Source organism: Anabrus simplex, chromosome 3 (assembly GCF_040414725.1).
Source record: "Anabrus simplex isolate iqAnaSimp1 chromosome 3, ASM4041472v1, whole genome shotgun sequence".
NCBI classification, from domain to species: domain Eukaryota; kingdom Metazoa; phylum Arthropoda; class Insecta; order Orthoptera; family Tettigoniidae; genus Anabrus; species Anabrus simplex.
The window spans coordinates 135864079-135881443 of record NC_090267.1 but is presented as its reverse complement, the minus strand read 5'-3'; the positions used below and the strand labels follow the sequence as shown (position 1 = coordinate 135881443).

Here is a 17365-nt window from a genome sequence, read left to right as displayed (position 1 = left end):
TTAGTTAGTTCTCTGCCACTCTTGCTCTAATTAGTTTTCATGTTTCACTCCACTGCAGTAAGCATTTCCTTAATTGCCAAAGACCAAAATTCTCATGTCACCACAATATTATTCTTTCTGCAAGAACAAATTTTTAACTGAAGGTGTGCTTCCTAGTAATGACTAATGGTGTATGTTGTTACCAGCTTCATTCCAAAATGTCTGGATTGGTTTCATAGATGTGGTTCAGTCTTGTTGAATTTTTTTTTTTTTTTTTTTTAAAGACTTTGATTTAAAGATCAATCTTGTTTTAAAGATGTTTTTGAAACTCAAAATCCCTGTTTTATTTTGTTGCATTTGTCCTAGCAACATGAAGAAATGCTTATATACAATTTTGTTGCTGCAGGAAATGACTGCTTACAAGAAAAGGTCCAAAACGTCTGGACCAACATCAGCTCCACCTGCTGGTGCTGGTAAGAAGGACGATAGTGGTGATGAAGATGAAGACGATGATGAAGAACATGAAGATGATGATGATGAATGAACTGTGATCAGGCATTAAATCTTCCCCTTCATCCCTCATTCGTTCATTGACCTTCATTTGCGGAGAAGAGACTGAGAAGACCTGTGTTCGTGCGCTCATCTTTCCTTCCACATCTCTGCATACATCATACAGATTCCCTGAAATCGCCCTTCCCCGAATGTACATAGTAGTTATAGTTTACCATGTTATGTTAACCTTTCTCTTTGCCTTTGGTTTTAGTGTTACAGGCATTTTAACTGGAAAAAAAATATTTTATGTGCAATTTCAGCTCTTTTTAAAAATAATCATAATACATAAAAATTTTAAAAATGGGTGACTGAAATTTGCCAATAATTGACAGTGTGTTCATAAACAGTCTCGTATTTTTTAAATGACATTCGTAAGTTACTTATTTAAGATGCCATCTTTTATACTGGTGTACCGTGATTGAGAGCATGGATCTTTATAATTCCGCGACTGTGTTGTGGTTTTATTTTCCCTATTGTGGGAAGTGGCTGGCAATCGCCAAAGTATCCTTAAATTGTCTGATCTTATCAACTGTACTAGTTGATTAAGTCTCTTTAAGGATCTGAGAAGCAGTAATTAGGGTTCTTTTGCACAGGTTTGTCTCAATTCTTTGGGTGGTTTTTTTTTTTCCGAGTTGGGTGCTTTGGTGTTTTGCCAGTAATATTACTGTTACTCATGAATTAATTTATGTGAAATCATTTAATCCGTGTGTACTTCCAGTAGAAAGTGTATTGAATGAGAAAGTGTGTTGAATTTTCACTCCCATTTGAAGAGAATATTTTTATTTAAGAGAGGATATCTAAGTTCAAATCGGTCCATAGTTAGTTTTCCCTTTCCTCAGATGTGTGAACTGTGCTTCTGCAACTGTGAACAATAATCCAGTGCACTGGGAAATGGACAGTGTTACAAAGTGTATAAACTCTTTAAGTGGTCCAACCACTTTTCAGCAAACCAAATGTATTCAGTAAAGAAGGTACTTTCTGAGCAAAGCCATTTTATGCCTATTCTCATTTGAGGGTGGAAACGTATAGTATAGAAAAGAATTCATCATGCGTTTCTAGTGTTTTTGTGTGTCTGTAATCTTAACATTCTTCAAGAAAATGGCTACGATGGAAATTTTATATTCCATTGAAGAAATTAGTGCAACAGTAATCAATTAATATCCACAGCATGTGCTCATGACAGTGATACGATACTTGATTACTTAATGCAGTAAACGTGTCACCTGTGGACAAAAAACTACGGGCAAAATTTCAAAACTCAAGGTGGACTTGCTGTTATTTTTAGGAAGTTCAATAGAGAGAAAAAGGCAGTGTTTGTTTTGTACCTCTTAGGGACAAATAAACTTTTAAAAAAAGTTTTATAATTTCTTGCTTCCTTAAGTTGTGTGAAGATTTTCTAAAACTCCATTTTCTGCATAGTCTGTACTGTAATAAGATAGCCACGTTACAAAAGTGCATTCCGTGAACTGCACTGTGAAATGTTTACGTGCGTAGTTGGTGAAAATTTCTTGATGTAGTTACTGTACATGGTGGCAGATGATTACTTGTTCTGCACCCTCCAAAATGTTAAAAAAAAAATTCTTCTGTTTAATGTTTCTGTTAACCTACTGTAAGTTAGTAAGGGTTTGAAGTTTATTTTTAATTTTTTACATTTGGAGCAATGAGGCATCTTAATAATGAAGCAAGATGCCACTTCATAGCAGCAGTTTTTCAATTAACATAACCTCTTGAGCTGAAATAGGAAATCTGTAGCTATTCCTGAACGTGTGGTGTATCGTACAAGTGTGTTTTAGTTAATATGGAACCCACAGATTGTTACGAAAATTCCTTACATAACATGGCTTCTGCTTGCTGCATTATTTGCATGTTTGAAACATACACACACGCCCATAGTTATTCAGGACAGGAGAAATTTGAAAAGAAAGGCTCATGCATAAGACACTGCCACCCCTACCCTGAAACAACTTGTCAATGAAAAGGGTCCACTTTGTTGTGGTACAAAAATAACTCTTATTTTGAACGTTTATTCATAAATTCCATAACTTGCTTCATGATAGTGGCCTGTGTTTTGTGCAATAGCCTTCTACTAAGAGCTTTCCTTATTATGGAGTCAAATATGATAAACAACAAGCTTTCAGATTAAAAGCTGTCTCTTTCACAGAAAGTGTGAAGCTAGCAACCAAGAAATATAATATTCAACCTAACCTGGTCAGTTATTGGTGCAATAAATAAGAAACTGGAAGAGGCAAATAAGTTTCTTTGTGGTACCAAAAATGTCAAAGATCAATACCGAAGTGCTACAACATACAGGGTTATTCCCCTAAGATGTTGCACGGAAATAACGTCTAAACCATTAAAGATATCGGTATTCTGTTTCCATAATCGTAAATGATATCCAGGGTTTTGTAAAAGTCTGCTACCTATTCTCATGGGGTGGTAAATAAGCATATCGTTCACATGTGATGGGTTCGCAAAGTGTGTCAGACAGGCGAACTCGTGACAGGACAGGGAGGGTTAATAATTTTAAAAGGAATAAAATAATTACTTTGGCTTTGTAACTTTGAGATAGGCCACGGTCGACATAATTTCCAAATCCTTCCCTTTCCCATCTGTGGGGAAAGACTCCAAACTGAGCGCAAACTCTTACACATGGATTTCAAAACAAAACAAAACTTCAATCTCTTTGCCAGTTGTACAACGTTGCACACACAGGGTATGTTAAGGTACATCATATTATGCGTACGATGGTTTACGGTACATGCCTGGTATCCATTCTGTAGCTAGAATCCATACCGGGATATAGCTTGCATGCTAATACGTCCTTGGCCGACAGCATGCTGTCTGATGCAGCACGCAAAAGCCCAAATACAGTTTCTATTGATATCTTTAAAAGTAACCATTAGATTTTAAAAATGCTTACATATTTGAACGTGTACGCAGTTGAACTATTAGGTCAGCTGTATGTATTTATTCCGTTCAATTTAAAAATATGGAGTTGGTATCACTATCTGTTATAACTTCATGAGAATAAGTAGCACATTATTTTACAAGCCCATGGGTATCAATGAATATTGAATTTTCACGACTGCATTGTAAATGAAATAGACTGTGGGTTCGGATCTGCCATTTTTGTTCTGTACTGTACCAGTAAATATAGACAAACTTTATCAATTTTTAAGTTGGCATGATCTCTCAGGGCAATTTCGGGTAATTTATAGCTAGGGCTTCGTACAGGAGGAAGAGTCCGATCTACAAGAAAACTTGAAAATTTATTGAAGAATAGTTATATTCAGAAAAATTCATGTTGACGTGCACATCACCTTACTGTAGATATTTGCTGTCTTCGACACCGCCTATCAGATGACCCGTGCTCCCAGGTCACCATGCTGAACTGGACTGGTACTCTTTCTGCAGGCTGCTCATGTTACGATGAGATGAGGCTGGAACACCCAGGTCGGCTTGACATGGGATTGAACTCAAACCTTCGACATTCTGGGCGTTCTCCGATGTTGCTGTGTAATCACTCGTCACTTAACGCACACGAGTGTCCACAATTGCACAGTCTCCCGACACATTTGCTTAACAGCACTGTTTAATTTAATATTGTTGTGATATGCAGTCGAACTCTACTAATCCCTTGTAGACAGAATTTATAAGTCCATTAAAGATGAAGATGCGGATAGCATAGAGTTTAGAAATAAAACACAGTTCATGAATAGAAATAATGAAATTGAAAACTGTTCACGCACTAGGCATAGTTCATGGTGGCTTTCCACTAAATAAGGTCGCACTTGACATTACATAAATGTAGGACTGCTCAAGAGTTTATCAAAGACATTGCTATCAGTCATGCACTAATAATAAACACTTTGATGAAGAAAATGGTAATTGAGCACTGAAAGATGGGCGCACCAGACATAAAATAAAATATGCGACTGCTCAAGAGTTTATCAAAGACCCTGCTGTCACAAATAATTAAACACTTCACAGTTCAGAAGGTAGTTCAGTTTGAATCGAATAGCATTCACTTCAACTCGAAAGTTGGCAAGCACCGTTGTACATGAACACAGTTTGGATTGACTATCATTCAGAATGAACCACTTATGTCGAAGGACACGAGTATACCTTTGACAATAATCACTTGCATTTATGTTAGTGGGAAAGTCTGAACACTTTCATGAACACTCTTATTTAATAATGAAATTATGCTGACATAGATTTTATAAGACAGTTAATATATTACGGTAGTGTCACATTGAAATTAATAATAGTTGTTCAGAGACTAAGTTCCACAATGGCAACGTGGTAATAAACAAAGTTCCACAATCTAAAATAGATCACATCGAGAAGTTTCTACATGCGCACAGATTCTAAGTTCAACTCGATTGTTAGCACACAAGTCGTTTATAAGACTCGTCACAATCATCGCCGTATATTCTGTTTGGGCACCTACATTATCAGATAGTGATATCTTTGAAGTTGATTATCTCAAATCCCTCGATGGATTTACTCGAGATTCGCAATTGGAGATGTTTGTGATCCTCTTCAAAATGACGTATCTCTCGAGTTGCTGCCATTATTATTATAGACGTTTTAAATATTTTCACATCGAATATTGGCGAAGGGGTAATGTTCTTACTGGAACAGGCCAGGCAGGCGGGTAGCCCATCCTGTTCCTGCAGCTACATCACTCACCTGCAGCTGGCTCAAGCTGGCTCAAGCTGGCTCACCTCGCCAAGCATAAACAAACTGAGTTCGCAGTGAATGTCTTGCGTGAAGATGAAATATAATTGATCGTCAAAAAATACGGCATGTACCGCTCGTGATTGGTACAGTACTTAACATCTCTTGTGCACGTACTAAATGTATGTAGCACGACCTAATAGGTTGAAAGTCTATTTCGATTCCCCTTGGTATCATTTACAAATATGAAAACAGAATACCGATAACTTTAATGGTTTAGGCATTTCTGTGTAACATCTTAGGTAAATAACCCTGTATATCTCACCGCACCTGTGTCTGTAACAAATTATGGAACTTATGCGGTAACTTGAGAAATGAGTTTTTGCCAGAAAACTAATTGTACAAAGAGGTTTGAATATGGGAAAATATGCTAAATATTAGTCTGTAGGCATAGGCACTCTTTCCTTTCAAAGTTTTGGTAACAAATCAAGCGAGCTTCTATTATGCAAGGAGGCATTTATAACAAAACTTGGATACAGTGAAACCTCGTTAGTGCGTTTGTCGTTAATAAGATTTCCCACTTAACATGTCGCAAATTTGAAGTCCTGATGCCCATCGTATTAAATCTGTATAAAAATATCTCATCACATCATGAATTTCTTGCTCTTACCGCTTAGAACAATCACATTTTTCCTAGCCCTGAAAATGTTTTGTATTCCCTTATGAAAGAAATTTGAACTTCACGGGATAAGTTGCACCATCGGAGAGCAAATCTTTAGCCTCAGGACCGTTCAGCTTTTCTTGCCGGCTAGCAGAGACATTACTGAATAACACTGTGAGCCTATTTGTGCTTGTATTTTGAATTCCATTCAGTAGTTAATGTATTATGTGTTGTGGTACAGTGAAGAAGTGTAGCGAATATTTGTCGCATGATACGGTAGTCTGTATCTGGATTAGGATCATAGTGTGATAGTGACTGGGCGTGGTGGGTATTTGTCTGTGGTACCCTGGATATGGATACAGAAAAAAAAATGTGAAACTTCTTACCAATGAAGACTAAGTTAAAATCTGTTCAGTGGACCGGCATCCACAATCTAAAAGCGTGCAGAGGTCGTGAATGTTGAGCTGACACCTTCGAGTTTCGACTCGGTCACTCAAATTGGTCAGTTTTGTTTGATTCAAAGTTGCAGCCAAATATTTCCTGCCAGTTGCACATAGTCAAATGTAACCTCCAATTCATTGTCAAAGAGTGTGACCTGAGAATGTTTAATAACCCACTGCTCCAAAATAAAAGGCTTCTAACATTTGTTTCAGAAAGAGTGTGGTCTGCAATAATACTTTGATCTTGTGGCACCGTGCAAGTTTTCATGTTGGGTGTTTTTCACAACTTTCATTGCACTTATTTTATAAGCCCCAGCGGAAAAGGTTTCCATATTTGTTCTCGTGTTTTTCACACCTTTCAATACTTTCCTCTCATGTTTAGATTTGGTAGATATAATTTACAGTACACTGTACCTACCTGCAGATACAGACATAAAATGCCCTCATGTTGCAGAAAAAATCGTATTTTGCCTGTTGTATAGCTTTTATTCATATATTCGGTAGTACATTTTCTCGCTTAACACTTTTTTGGTGTCCCCCGCAGAGACATCTTAGAGGTTTTGCAGTATATGAAAACTAATATAATCTTTAACAGAGATCTTGAATAGTGATGTAGCAAACCGATAGACTACAAGTGATGGATTAATGCCCTTGCTACAAGAGAGTAGGCTACACAATCTAATAACTAATACATGATGTGGAGGCAATATGTAACGAAACCGGCATACCATGACATTGCTAATTCACTGTATGTACAGTCCGTCAGCGATTCCGCTGGTGGGATCCTCAACAGCTGTCATAGATGGCCTAGGCATCACTGAAGAGGCGTACTAGGGAAATGAGGAGTGAGGTAGTTTCCCGTTGCTTTCCTCACCGAGCCAGAGTTGCTATTACATATTGGTCTGCCAAGCCCACTGAAATGTATACACCAACCGTCCCTCTGAGCAACATTTTCACACCATTCATAGCAGGGACTGGCTGCATAAGGATTGGCATTACTAGCATCGCTCATACCTGTCACTTTCATATTGTCAAAGCCAAGAATAACACAAGAGACAGTTCAATGAAAGTAACAAAATTGCTCTAGCCCATACCAGAAGACATAGTGCATTATAAACACTAGGTCCTGTCAGCAAAGGCATTAATTCACTGTGCAAGTTGAATATTTTTACTTAATCCTATATCTAGCAAAAGAAAAAAAGGAAGTTATAAACACAAGACTTTTGCAACTGTTATAACAATACTGAATCATTTTGTGACTGTTAATACCGTATTTACGCAAATAATCACCGGGTGTTTTTTAAGAAATTGAGGCACGCAATAGGGGTGCAGGTTTTATTTGCGTCAAGGTTGGCAACGCTCCTGCTCGCCTAGTTTTAGATGTTGGGTGTACGGTAGTGATGGGCAGTCTTGATACGAGGTCTCGAGACTAGCGCAGGCACCATTTCTCGCAAGAAATTTCGAGAAATCTCGAGAGCGTTGTCCCCGCATTGTGCAATGAGCAGCGTGTCGTAGACTACAGGTCTATTACATGTAAAGACCTACAGGTAGTCAAAGCTGAATGTTGTTTGTGCCGAGTATGCCAATAGCCAACCCCGGGTCTTCTCAATTTCGTAGATACGTGTCAACAAGCGACTAGGGCGGTCATTTCTACCGAGGTCTAGTTTGACGCGGTATAACATAATTATAAAGGAAACTCATTCTGGCATTGTATGCACTGGTAGGTACAAGACTGTTACTCTAGGTACACGTACCTGGATATTAGAGGCGTGCATTATTCAAACTCGAGACCAGGCATCGCGCCTTCCTACATATGCAACCACCATTACGCGCGAGTGGAATGTGTAATCTAAAATGCTTCAGTTGGCTCCAATTCTTTCGACAGGTAGGTGTACATCGTTATCAAACCCCACATTTAATAACATATGACCACTGCTTGTGTTTACCGATATTTTGGTGACGACAGAAATAACTCCTTACAATGTTATAAGAGTTTGCGTCATAATTAGGTACCGGTACTTTGATATACGACGGTGCAATGTGAAATTGTCTAGTTGTACGCGACAAGTTGAAAACTGTCCGAAACTCAACATAAGTCGTGAATGTCGGTTATTTTGAAGAGATGTCGCATAGCACAGCCTGCTGTGTTGCTTATTCAAAAGAAGTAAAATACGTCGGCAGAAATACTTCTGGGATGATCGGACACTTACAAACGCAAAATATAAATGAAGAGGAATAGTCACACCTTCAGCCCGGTCTGAATCACAATAAGCTACCCTGTCGACGATTGTGAAGCATCCAGGGAGGTTTACATCCTAATAACAGTTATTAAGAAATTATACGGGTTATTCAGCTAAGTCCACCTGACATAACTCGTGAACAGTTTAAGATACTGGCATTCTGTATTCACTTTCGTTAATGGTATTAAGGAGCTCATAGTTAAACATGCAGTACTTTCCTAGGCTTTTGACAAAATTTATCGTCACACGTTTCCATATGAGAACTGCTGATGATAACTATAAAGCTTACACTCGTAGTTACTTGGACATCGCACAGCTCGCAGCGGACGAGAATCTGTCTCGAGCGTTGCCATCACCTCTGCTGAAAGAATTGGAGCAAAGTCGGGCATTTTAGATTACAGGTTCCACTCGTGTGTAATGGGGGTTGCATATGTAGCAATGCACATCTTCACCGTCTCAGGTTCGAATAATACACGCCTCTAGTATCCAAGTAGGTGTACAACATCCTATCTACAGTTATTCACAAATTGTGCATTGTTATTCAGCTAAGATGCCCACCCCAAATAAGTCGTGAACAGTTTAAGGTACTGACATTCTGTTTTCACTTTCGTTAATGGTACGGTATTAAGTTGAACATGCAGTACTTTTCCAGGCTTTTGACAAAATGTATTGGCTCACACGTTTTTATGTGAGAAAGTTATTTTACACAATAACTGCCAATGATACACTATCAAGTTTACAGTCGTAGTTACTAGTACGTCTCGAGATATGCGACGTCAGTCTCGAGCGAGAGTGTTGCCCATCACTAGTGTACGGTTATGCTATGTGTAACCGCAGATGGAAGAAAACTGCCCCCATTTAATTTAAAACTGTTGACATAAAACAGTATTTCAGAGTAATTAAAAATTCACATTTTCTCGGGGTCGCGATGGAATCAGTGTTCCAGACCGTGCAGGGGTCGATTTGCACACTTTCACTTCAGTGTTTCGACAGTGTTCCATAGTTGAGTGAAATCGTAATTCTTTTGTGTTCAGCGTTTTAAGGAACGCCACAATAGCATGTAACAGGCAGTGTGCGGAGAAGCAGAATCTGCGAATACTGGCGATGCCGACGTTTGGCGAAAAAGCCTGGCTCATAATTATAATTAATTCATACGCACTGAATAATATTGTTCATGCCAATGAAACTTTTTTTTTTTTTTTTAAGCCTAGCCCAAATGAACATTTTCGGACGGAAGCGAAAGACTTCCTTCCCTCGTCATAAAGTTCGATAAGCCACGAAATTTTAAGAGTGTCGGGTACTTTTCATGCACGTACAAGGCATTTAAAAATGCAAACAGTTCAGTAATCCAAAAAAAAAAAGAGCACTTGCACAGGGGAGCCAGCATAATTTGTCCTAGTCTTTGAATCGTGGGTTTTTTTTGTTTTTCTTTTCATGGGGTTATGTTTGCCAGTGATTTATCCAAGTGCATTATTTGAATAATGTAAATGAACCTTGTTGGATGCATTTTGGAAATAGTTCTTTCCACGGTATTTGAAAGGTTTAAACTGTGAATCGATTGCATGCAGTAACGTGTCTTAGAATATTTTATGACTCGGCAAGGGTTGGTATTTCTGAAGTTCGAGTTGGCGGTTAATTCAAAGTCCGATTTTTGTGTCCCAACAACTTCGAATTAACAAGGTTTTACTGTATTGCAAATCTTATCAGAGTTCGCCGGTGTGTCTGCTTCAAGAGATTACATTGCACAAAAAGTATTATCCATCACCGGGCGTGTTAATATCTGAATAAAAAGAGACCGCGTGTGAAAGTGTTTTAGACGTGCGAGTGTGACAAATTTGTGGGTAATTTAAGAAAGGATTCCAGTGAGACAAGAGACAAAAGATTAATATTTTACAGCCAATATAAATTCAAAGTTTCAGTATTCTGAAATATGCAGTGTAGCGTTTTGCACATACACTCGCTTCAGAGTTGCTAACTTCTAGCGAACTCTTATTTTTTTTGTATTCTTCCAGTAATTCATTTTACGAACGGTAAGTATTGGTGTTCAGTTATGTACTCAGTTATATTATGTTACTCTATTTTAGTTTCGGGTACACATGTTCATTTTTGTTGTGAGATGGCTAAGAATCTGTTCTTCCAAGACATTGAGTTTAGAAGGTAACAATTATAAGGGAGGTTGACAAAGGATAGTAAAAACAAACTAAAACACCTAAACCCAGATTATGACGTGAATACTCTGTAATATGTAAGGAATTCTTTCCTTCGTCACAGTTCTGTTGGTAAATAAATCCACTGATCAAGTGGATAATGAATGTAGGGTCTGATGCATTTAGTGCAGGCATTTAATTTTGCTAAAATAGGCAGGCAAACAAGCACTCAACTTTTAGGAAATGGGCAGTAAAATAATTTAAATGTTTATGACAGAAATTGGGCACTGAGTGAATATAAAGATGCTTTAATGTAAGGTACGTAAAACAAATGTCACATTTTAGTACTAGAATTTACATCTACCTGTGGTTGGTGATGATCGAATGTCAACGGTATCCCTGTTGGAAGATGAGGCAGGTAAAAGGGGGGCCAGGGTCCTTCAACTGGGGAATGTGGTTGGCGATCACGGTTCCCCTGGTTGAGTCTGGCGTTGCTTCTACTTATGTTCCTCGCTCTTATCTTTCCTGTCCTACCTCGCTTGGTCAATTCTCGTTCTTTCCCAACTCCGACTGGATTAGATTTGCAAGGCCTTAGGGTATCTTTCATTTTAGCCCTCTTTGTGGTACTTCCCTTTCTTTTGCTGATACCTTCATTCTTCACAGTATTGGACCTCTTCACTTTTCCTTCTGATTACTGTTATCAGAGGATGGTTACCAAGTTGTTCTTCCTCTCAAAGGAGTTGCCACCAGTACTTAATTTTATATAGCAAGGACGTGACCTGGCAGCACTCACATCATTCATGTAAATGTTCCTTTTATCTATTAAGGTAAAATTTTTTTTTTTTTCCTTAATGCAGTAAATTAAAATTGTCCACTTATTAAAGGCAAAAAGTGCATGAGCTATCAAAAAGGCTACAGAATCTAAAAGAAAAGGCAAAATACCGGGTCCTACCGTTCCCAAAACGTACGGAAACATGTTTCTGTATGTTATAGTGATGGGTAGTCTGAGACTAGGTCTCGGGTTTCTCGAGACTGGCGCAGGCACTATTTCTCGAGAGCTTTGTCCCCGCATTGTGCGGTGAGCAGCGTGCCGTATGTCTACAGGTAGTCGGAGCTGAATGTTAATTGTGCCGAGTATGCGAATAGCCAACCACGGGCCTTCTCCATTTCGTAAATGCGTATCAACAACCGACTAGGGCGTTCATTTCTACCGAGGTCTATTTTGACGCAGTATAACATCATTAAAAAGGATACGCATTCTGGCACTGTATGCAGTGGTAGGTACACGAATGAGTTAAGTACAGAACCTGACGGCTACTGTAGGTACACGTGCCTGGATACTAGAGGCGTGCATTATTCGAACTCGAGACGAGGCAATATGCGCCTTGCTGCATATGCAACCACCATTACGCACGAGTGGAATGTTTAATCTAAAATGCTTCAGTTTGCTCAAATTCTATAAGACATGACCACTGCTTGTGCTTACCGATATTTTGGTGACGAAGTAAATGATTCCTTGCAGTGTTTTAGAATATTCCCTTCATAATTAGGTCCTTCGATATATGACGGTGCAATGTGAAATTGTACTAGATTTACGCAAAACTAAAAGACGATGTCCGGAACGCAAGGCAAGTCGTCGATGTCGGTTATTTTGAAGAGATGTCACATAGCACAGCCTGCTTTGTTTCTTGTTCAAAAGAAGTAAAATACGTCGGCAGAAATGCTTCTGGGATGATCCGGCACGTACAAACGCACATCAATGAAGAGCAATTGTCACGGAGGAACGCCGGCCCGATCTGGATCACAAGAAGCTACCCTGTCGACAACGATTGTGAGGCATCCAGGTAGGTTTACATCCTAATAACAGTTATTAACAAATTATACGGGTTATTCAACTAAGAATTCCACCTGAAATAACTCGTGAACAGTTTAAGATACTGGCATTCTGTCTTCACTTTTGTTAATGGTATTAAGGAGCGCATCGTTCAACAGGCAGTGCTTTCCTAGGCTTTAGAAAAAATTTATCGTCCCACACGTTTCCATATGAAAGCTATTGATAACTATCAAGCTTGCACTCGTAGTTACTGCGACGTCGCGTCGCACAGCTCGCTACTCACGAGAACCCGTCTCGAGAGAGAGTTGCCCATCTGAATATCCACAGCCCGTTTCCAGTCGGTTGACCGGGTATGGAATGAAATGAATGAAGGCCCCTCCTTGCGGCGAGGATGGGAATTGTGTCAGCCGCCGAGATCTGTCGCACTCTGGAGTGTTGCCCATCTCCCTTGCTGAAAGAATTGGAGCAAAGTCGGGCATTTTAGATTACGCGTTCCACGCATGTGTAATGGGGGTTGCATATGTAGCAAAGCACATCTTTCCCCGTCTCAAGTTCGAATAACGCACGCATCTAATATCCAAAGCGTGGAGACTGGGTTTTTTCTGTCAACTTTTATATTATTCATTTTCCAATTAAGCAAAGAGGTGAATAATTCATTTTATTTATTTATACGCAAAAGGCATAGAAGGGTAAAAAAATGGGATTTAATTGTCAGACTTTTTTCTACCTGCGCCACGTTGTTTGTGTACAGCCGCCAGGAGCAGCCTTCACTTGTCAGGTGAAAACGAATCCTACAGCGAAACGACTATTCACGTTTATAGCACATTCCCCAAGGAGGGGAAATAGCCAATATAGGAGAAAAAGCTGCTTGTTGTTTTAAGGGGCCTAACATCGAAGGTCATCGGCCCATAGGAGGAAAAGGAACTTCTGTTTGAACACGTCGGGAAAGTTCGCAACTCACAATTTTCTTCAATTGTGCGCTCATTACAAAAATGACGTCCTATATGCCTTTTGCATACAAATAAATGAATAATATAAAAATTGAAAAATACTCCACGAGGAGTCGAACTCACGACCATCGAATTACTAGTCCGAACTCTTACCTCTATGCCAACTACTGCTCAGCGCTCGCCTTAACGTGAGTGGCTTCTACGGTGCGAGAGGCACGTCAACATTTTATTTTCTATACGCTTGGCCATCTGGAGTTCCCACTTTGGGTACTTTTAATTTCTAGCCAAGCCCTGCATGTTCTATAAATTTGAGCAAAATCGGTGGTGACGAGTAGGGAATGCCCCCTTGTTAGTGAAAAAGTGCCTGCTCCCCGGTTCCAAAGATCGCGGATTCGAACCCGGCAGAGGAAGTCGGATTTTGAAGAGCGAGAAAAATGACGCATTTGGTGGTTATTAAATTAATCTGTTTATCCGCCGGTGTTGGTCTTTACCCCGAATTCTGAGGGATCCCACCTCTACCGCCCCAAGGGCAATGTCCTGGAGCGTGAGAGATTTGGTCGGGGATACAAATCGTGAGGAGGACCGGTACCTCGCCCAAGCGTCCTCACCTGCTATCCTGAACAGGGGCCTTGTGGAGGATGGGAAGATTAGAAGGAAGCGGCCATGGCCCATTTGCTGGAGTAGAAGTGATGAAATGTATGGCTTTTAGTGCCGGGATATCCCAGGAAGGGTTCGGCTCACCAGGTGCAGGTCTGTCTATTTGACTCCCGTAGGCGACCTGCGCGTCGTGATGATGAAGACAACACATACACCCAGCCCCCGTGCCATTGGAATTAACCAATTAAGGTTAAAATCCCCGACCCGGGACCCTCTGAACCGAAGGCCAGCACGCTAACCGTTCAGCCAAAGAGTCGGACGTAGAAGTGATAAACCACTTCGAGGATGGCTATGGTGGGAATCGAATCTCCCTATACTTAGTTGACCTCCCGAGGCTAAGTGGACCCCGTTCCACTTTTCACAGCAGAGCTGCGAATCGAACCCGGGCCTGGATGCTAATCACACCAACCGCTACACCACAAAGGTGAACCATTTGGGGTTTACCTGACAAAATTAACTGAAACTCAGCCACAGATCGCCCAACAGAATGTCGAAATTGAGGCGTAGCCAGCCTAGAAGGCATCAAATCAAAATGTGCCTATATGGTAGCAGAGGCCAAACAGTTATTAATCGATTTTCAAAAGGGCATTTGAATGTTTAAATACAATTTTAAAGAATGTGCATATTAGCCCCCTCCATGTATGAAATCGTAGAATACATCCAGCATTCTCAAGGGATACACTATTTCCGCCAAGTCAAAAGGTTTACGGTGAAACTCTGCGAACTACAAACCCAATTCGACCACCAAAAACAATTTCTTCTCAGTTAATTGAAATGTCGGCCGTGGAAGTCTAAGCCGTAGTGATGGGCAGTCTGAGACGAAGTCTCGAGACTAACGCAGGCACTGTTTCTCGCGAGAAATTTCGAGAGATCTAGAGAGCGTTGTCCCCGCATTGTGCAGCGAGCGGCGTGTTGTAGGCCTACGGGTAGTCGGAGCTGAATGTTGTTTGTGCTGAGTATGCGAATAACTAACCACGGGCTTTCTCAATTTCGTAAATACGTGTCAACGAGCGACTAGGGCGTTTACTTCTACCGAGGTCCATTTTGAAGCAGTATAACATAATTATAAAGGATACGCATTCTGGCATTGTATGCACTGGTAGGTACACGAATGAGTGGTTTAAGTACAGAACCTGACGCCTACTGTAGGTACACGTACCTGAATACTAGAGGCGTGCAGTATTCGAACTCGAGACGAGGCAAGATGCGCCTTGTTGCATATGCAACCACCATTACGCATCAGTGGAGTGTGTAATCTAAAATGCTTCAGTTTTCTCCAATTCTTTCGACAGGTAAGGTGTACATCGTTATCAGACCCCGTATTATGACAACTGCTTGTGTTTACCGATATTTTGGTGACGAAGGAAATAGTTCCTTATACTGTTATAGAGTTTTCGCGCCATAATTAGGTACGGTACTTCGATATATGACGGTGCCATCTGAAATTCTGTCTAGTTGTACGCGACAACTTGAAGACGATGTCCGAAACGCAACGTAAGTCGTGGATGTCAGTTATTTTTAAGAGATGTCACATAGCTCAGCCCACTGTGTTGCTTGTTCAAAAGAAGTAAAATACATCGGCGGTAATACTTCTGGGATGATCCGTCACTTACAAACGCATAGGCCTATCAATGAAGAGGAATCGTCACAGAACACCTCCGGCCCGGTCTGGATCACAAGAAGCTACCCTGCCAACAACGATTTTAGGTTTACATCCTAATAACAATTAACAAATTATACAGGTTATCCAGCTAAGAAGTCCACCTGACATAACTCGTGAACAGTTTAAGGTACTGGCATTCTGTATTCACATTCTTAAATGGTATTAAAGGGCTCATAGTTCAACATGCAGTGTTTTCCTAGGCTTTTGACAAAATTTATCGTCACACATGTTTCCATATGAGAACTGCTGATAACTATCAAGCTTACACCCTTAGTTACTGGGACGTCCTACAGGTTGCAGCACACGAAGGTCGGTGTCGAGAGCATTGCCCATCACCCCTGCTGAAAGAATTGGAGCAAAGTCGGGCATTTTAGATTACACGTTCCACACATGTGTAATGGGGGTTGCATATGTAGCAAAGCACATCTTCCCCGTCTCAGGTTCGAATAATGCACGCCTCCAGTATACAAGTAGGTGTACAGCTTATCTAAAATCATTCACAAATTATGCATGGTTATTCAGCTAAGATGTCCACTCCAAATAAGTCGTGAACAGTTTAAGATACTGACATTCTGTTTTCACTTTCGTTAATAGTATTAAGGGGTTAGTAGTTGAACTTTTCCTGGCTCTTGACAAAATGTATTTGCTCACACATTTTTATATGAGAACGTTATTTCACGCAATAACTACCAATGATATACTATCAATTTTACAGTCGTAATTACTGGTACGTCGCACAGCTTGCACTACAGAAGGATCGCTCGCGAGAGTCTCGAGTGAGAGCGTTGCCCATCACTAGTATGTTCCACTTCAATATATCCACCTTCATAAAATAGCATTTTGCCTAACTTGCGGGTTCTAGTGATAACGACGTAGGACGTATAGTAGCTGCCAGTTTCTGTACTCAGCCTATTCATTCATGTAAATGTTTAAATTTCTTACATTTAAATATCCTCAGAGACCACAGTATACTTCAATGCTTCTCTCCCGTAAAAAAGAAAGCTCAAAAAGCATTAATATATGACTAAATGCGTGATAAGAGGGCGGTGTTCTGGTGCAGTTAAGTAACAGAAAATCAATTTACTGTTCCTATTAAGTCTTCTAACAACATACGTTTAGAAGGAGGGCACGTATATTTCGCTATTTTTTGTGTAAATATCCATGAATTTGGTATAATTCTGCCCATCGACCGAAAATGTCCTCTCTCATACGAAGCGGATGAGCGAGTATTCAGGCCTACGTTGGCGAGATTTTGGGGGTAAAGTAGACAAAATATTATCATCTCCGGTTTAGACCCTAGCTTTCTGAGCCCAAGTTGGCAGGTTCGAGCCTGGCTCAGTCCGGTGATACTTGAAGGTGCTCAAATATGTCAGCCTCTTGTAGATAGATTTAACGGCACATGGACTCCCATGGGAAAAAATTCAGACACTTCGGCGTCTCTGAAAACCATGTAAGTACTTAATAGGACGTGAAGCCAGTACGGTATTGTTACTGTCGATGTTTTATAAACTAGACCTCGGATTTTAGGCAAAAACCTATTTTGTTCCTTAAGAGAACTT

The 17365-nt window shown here is 40.2% G+C and overlaps 1 protein-coding gene across 1 annotated transcript in view; it reads left to right on the top strand.

Annotated features, from left to right (window-relative positions):
* LOC136866076 (high mobility group-T protein) overlaps nucleotides 1-1895 on the top strand; it is a 101559-nt gene extending 99664 nt beyond the window's left edge. Inside the window, exon 5 of the mRNA XM_067142732.2 lies at nucleotides 386-1895. Within this exon, the coding sequence (XP_066998833.1) occupies nucleotides 386-523 (138 nt within the window). The 3' untranslated portion in view covers nucleotides 524-1895. The remainder of the gene's footprint in view (nucleotides 1-385) is intronic.
* Nucleotides 1896-17365: the final 15470 nt, after the last annotated feature.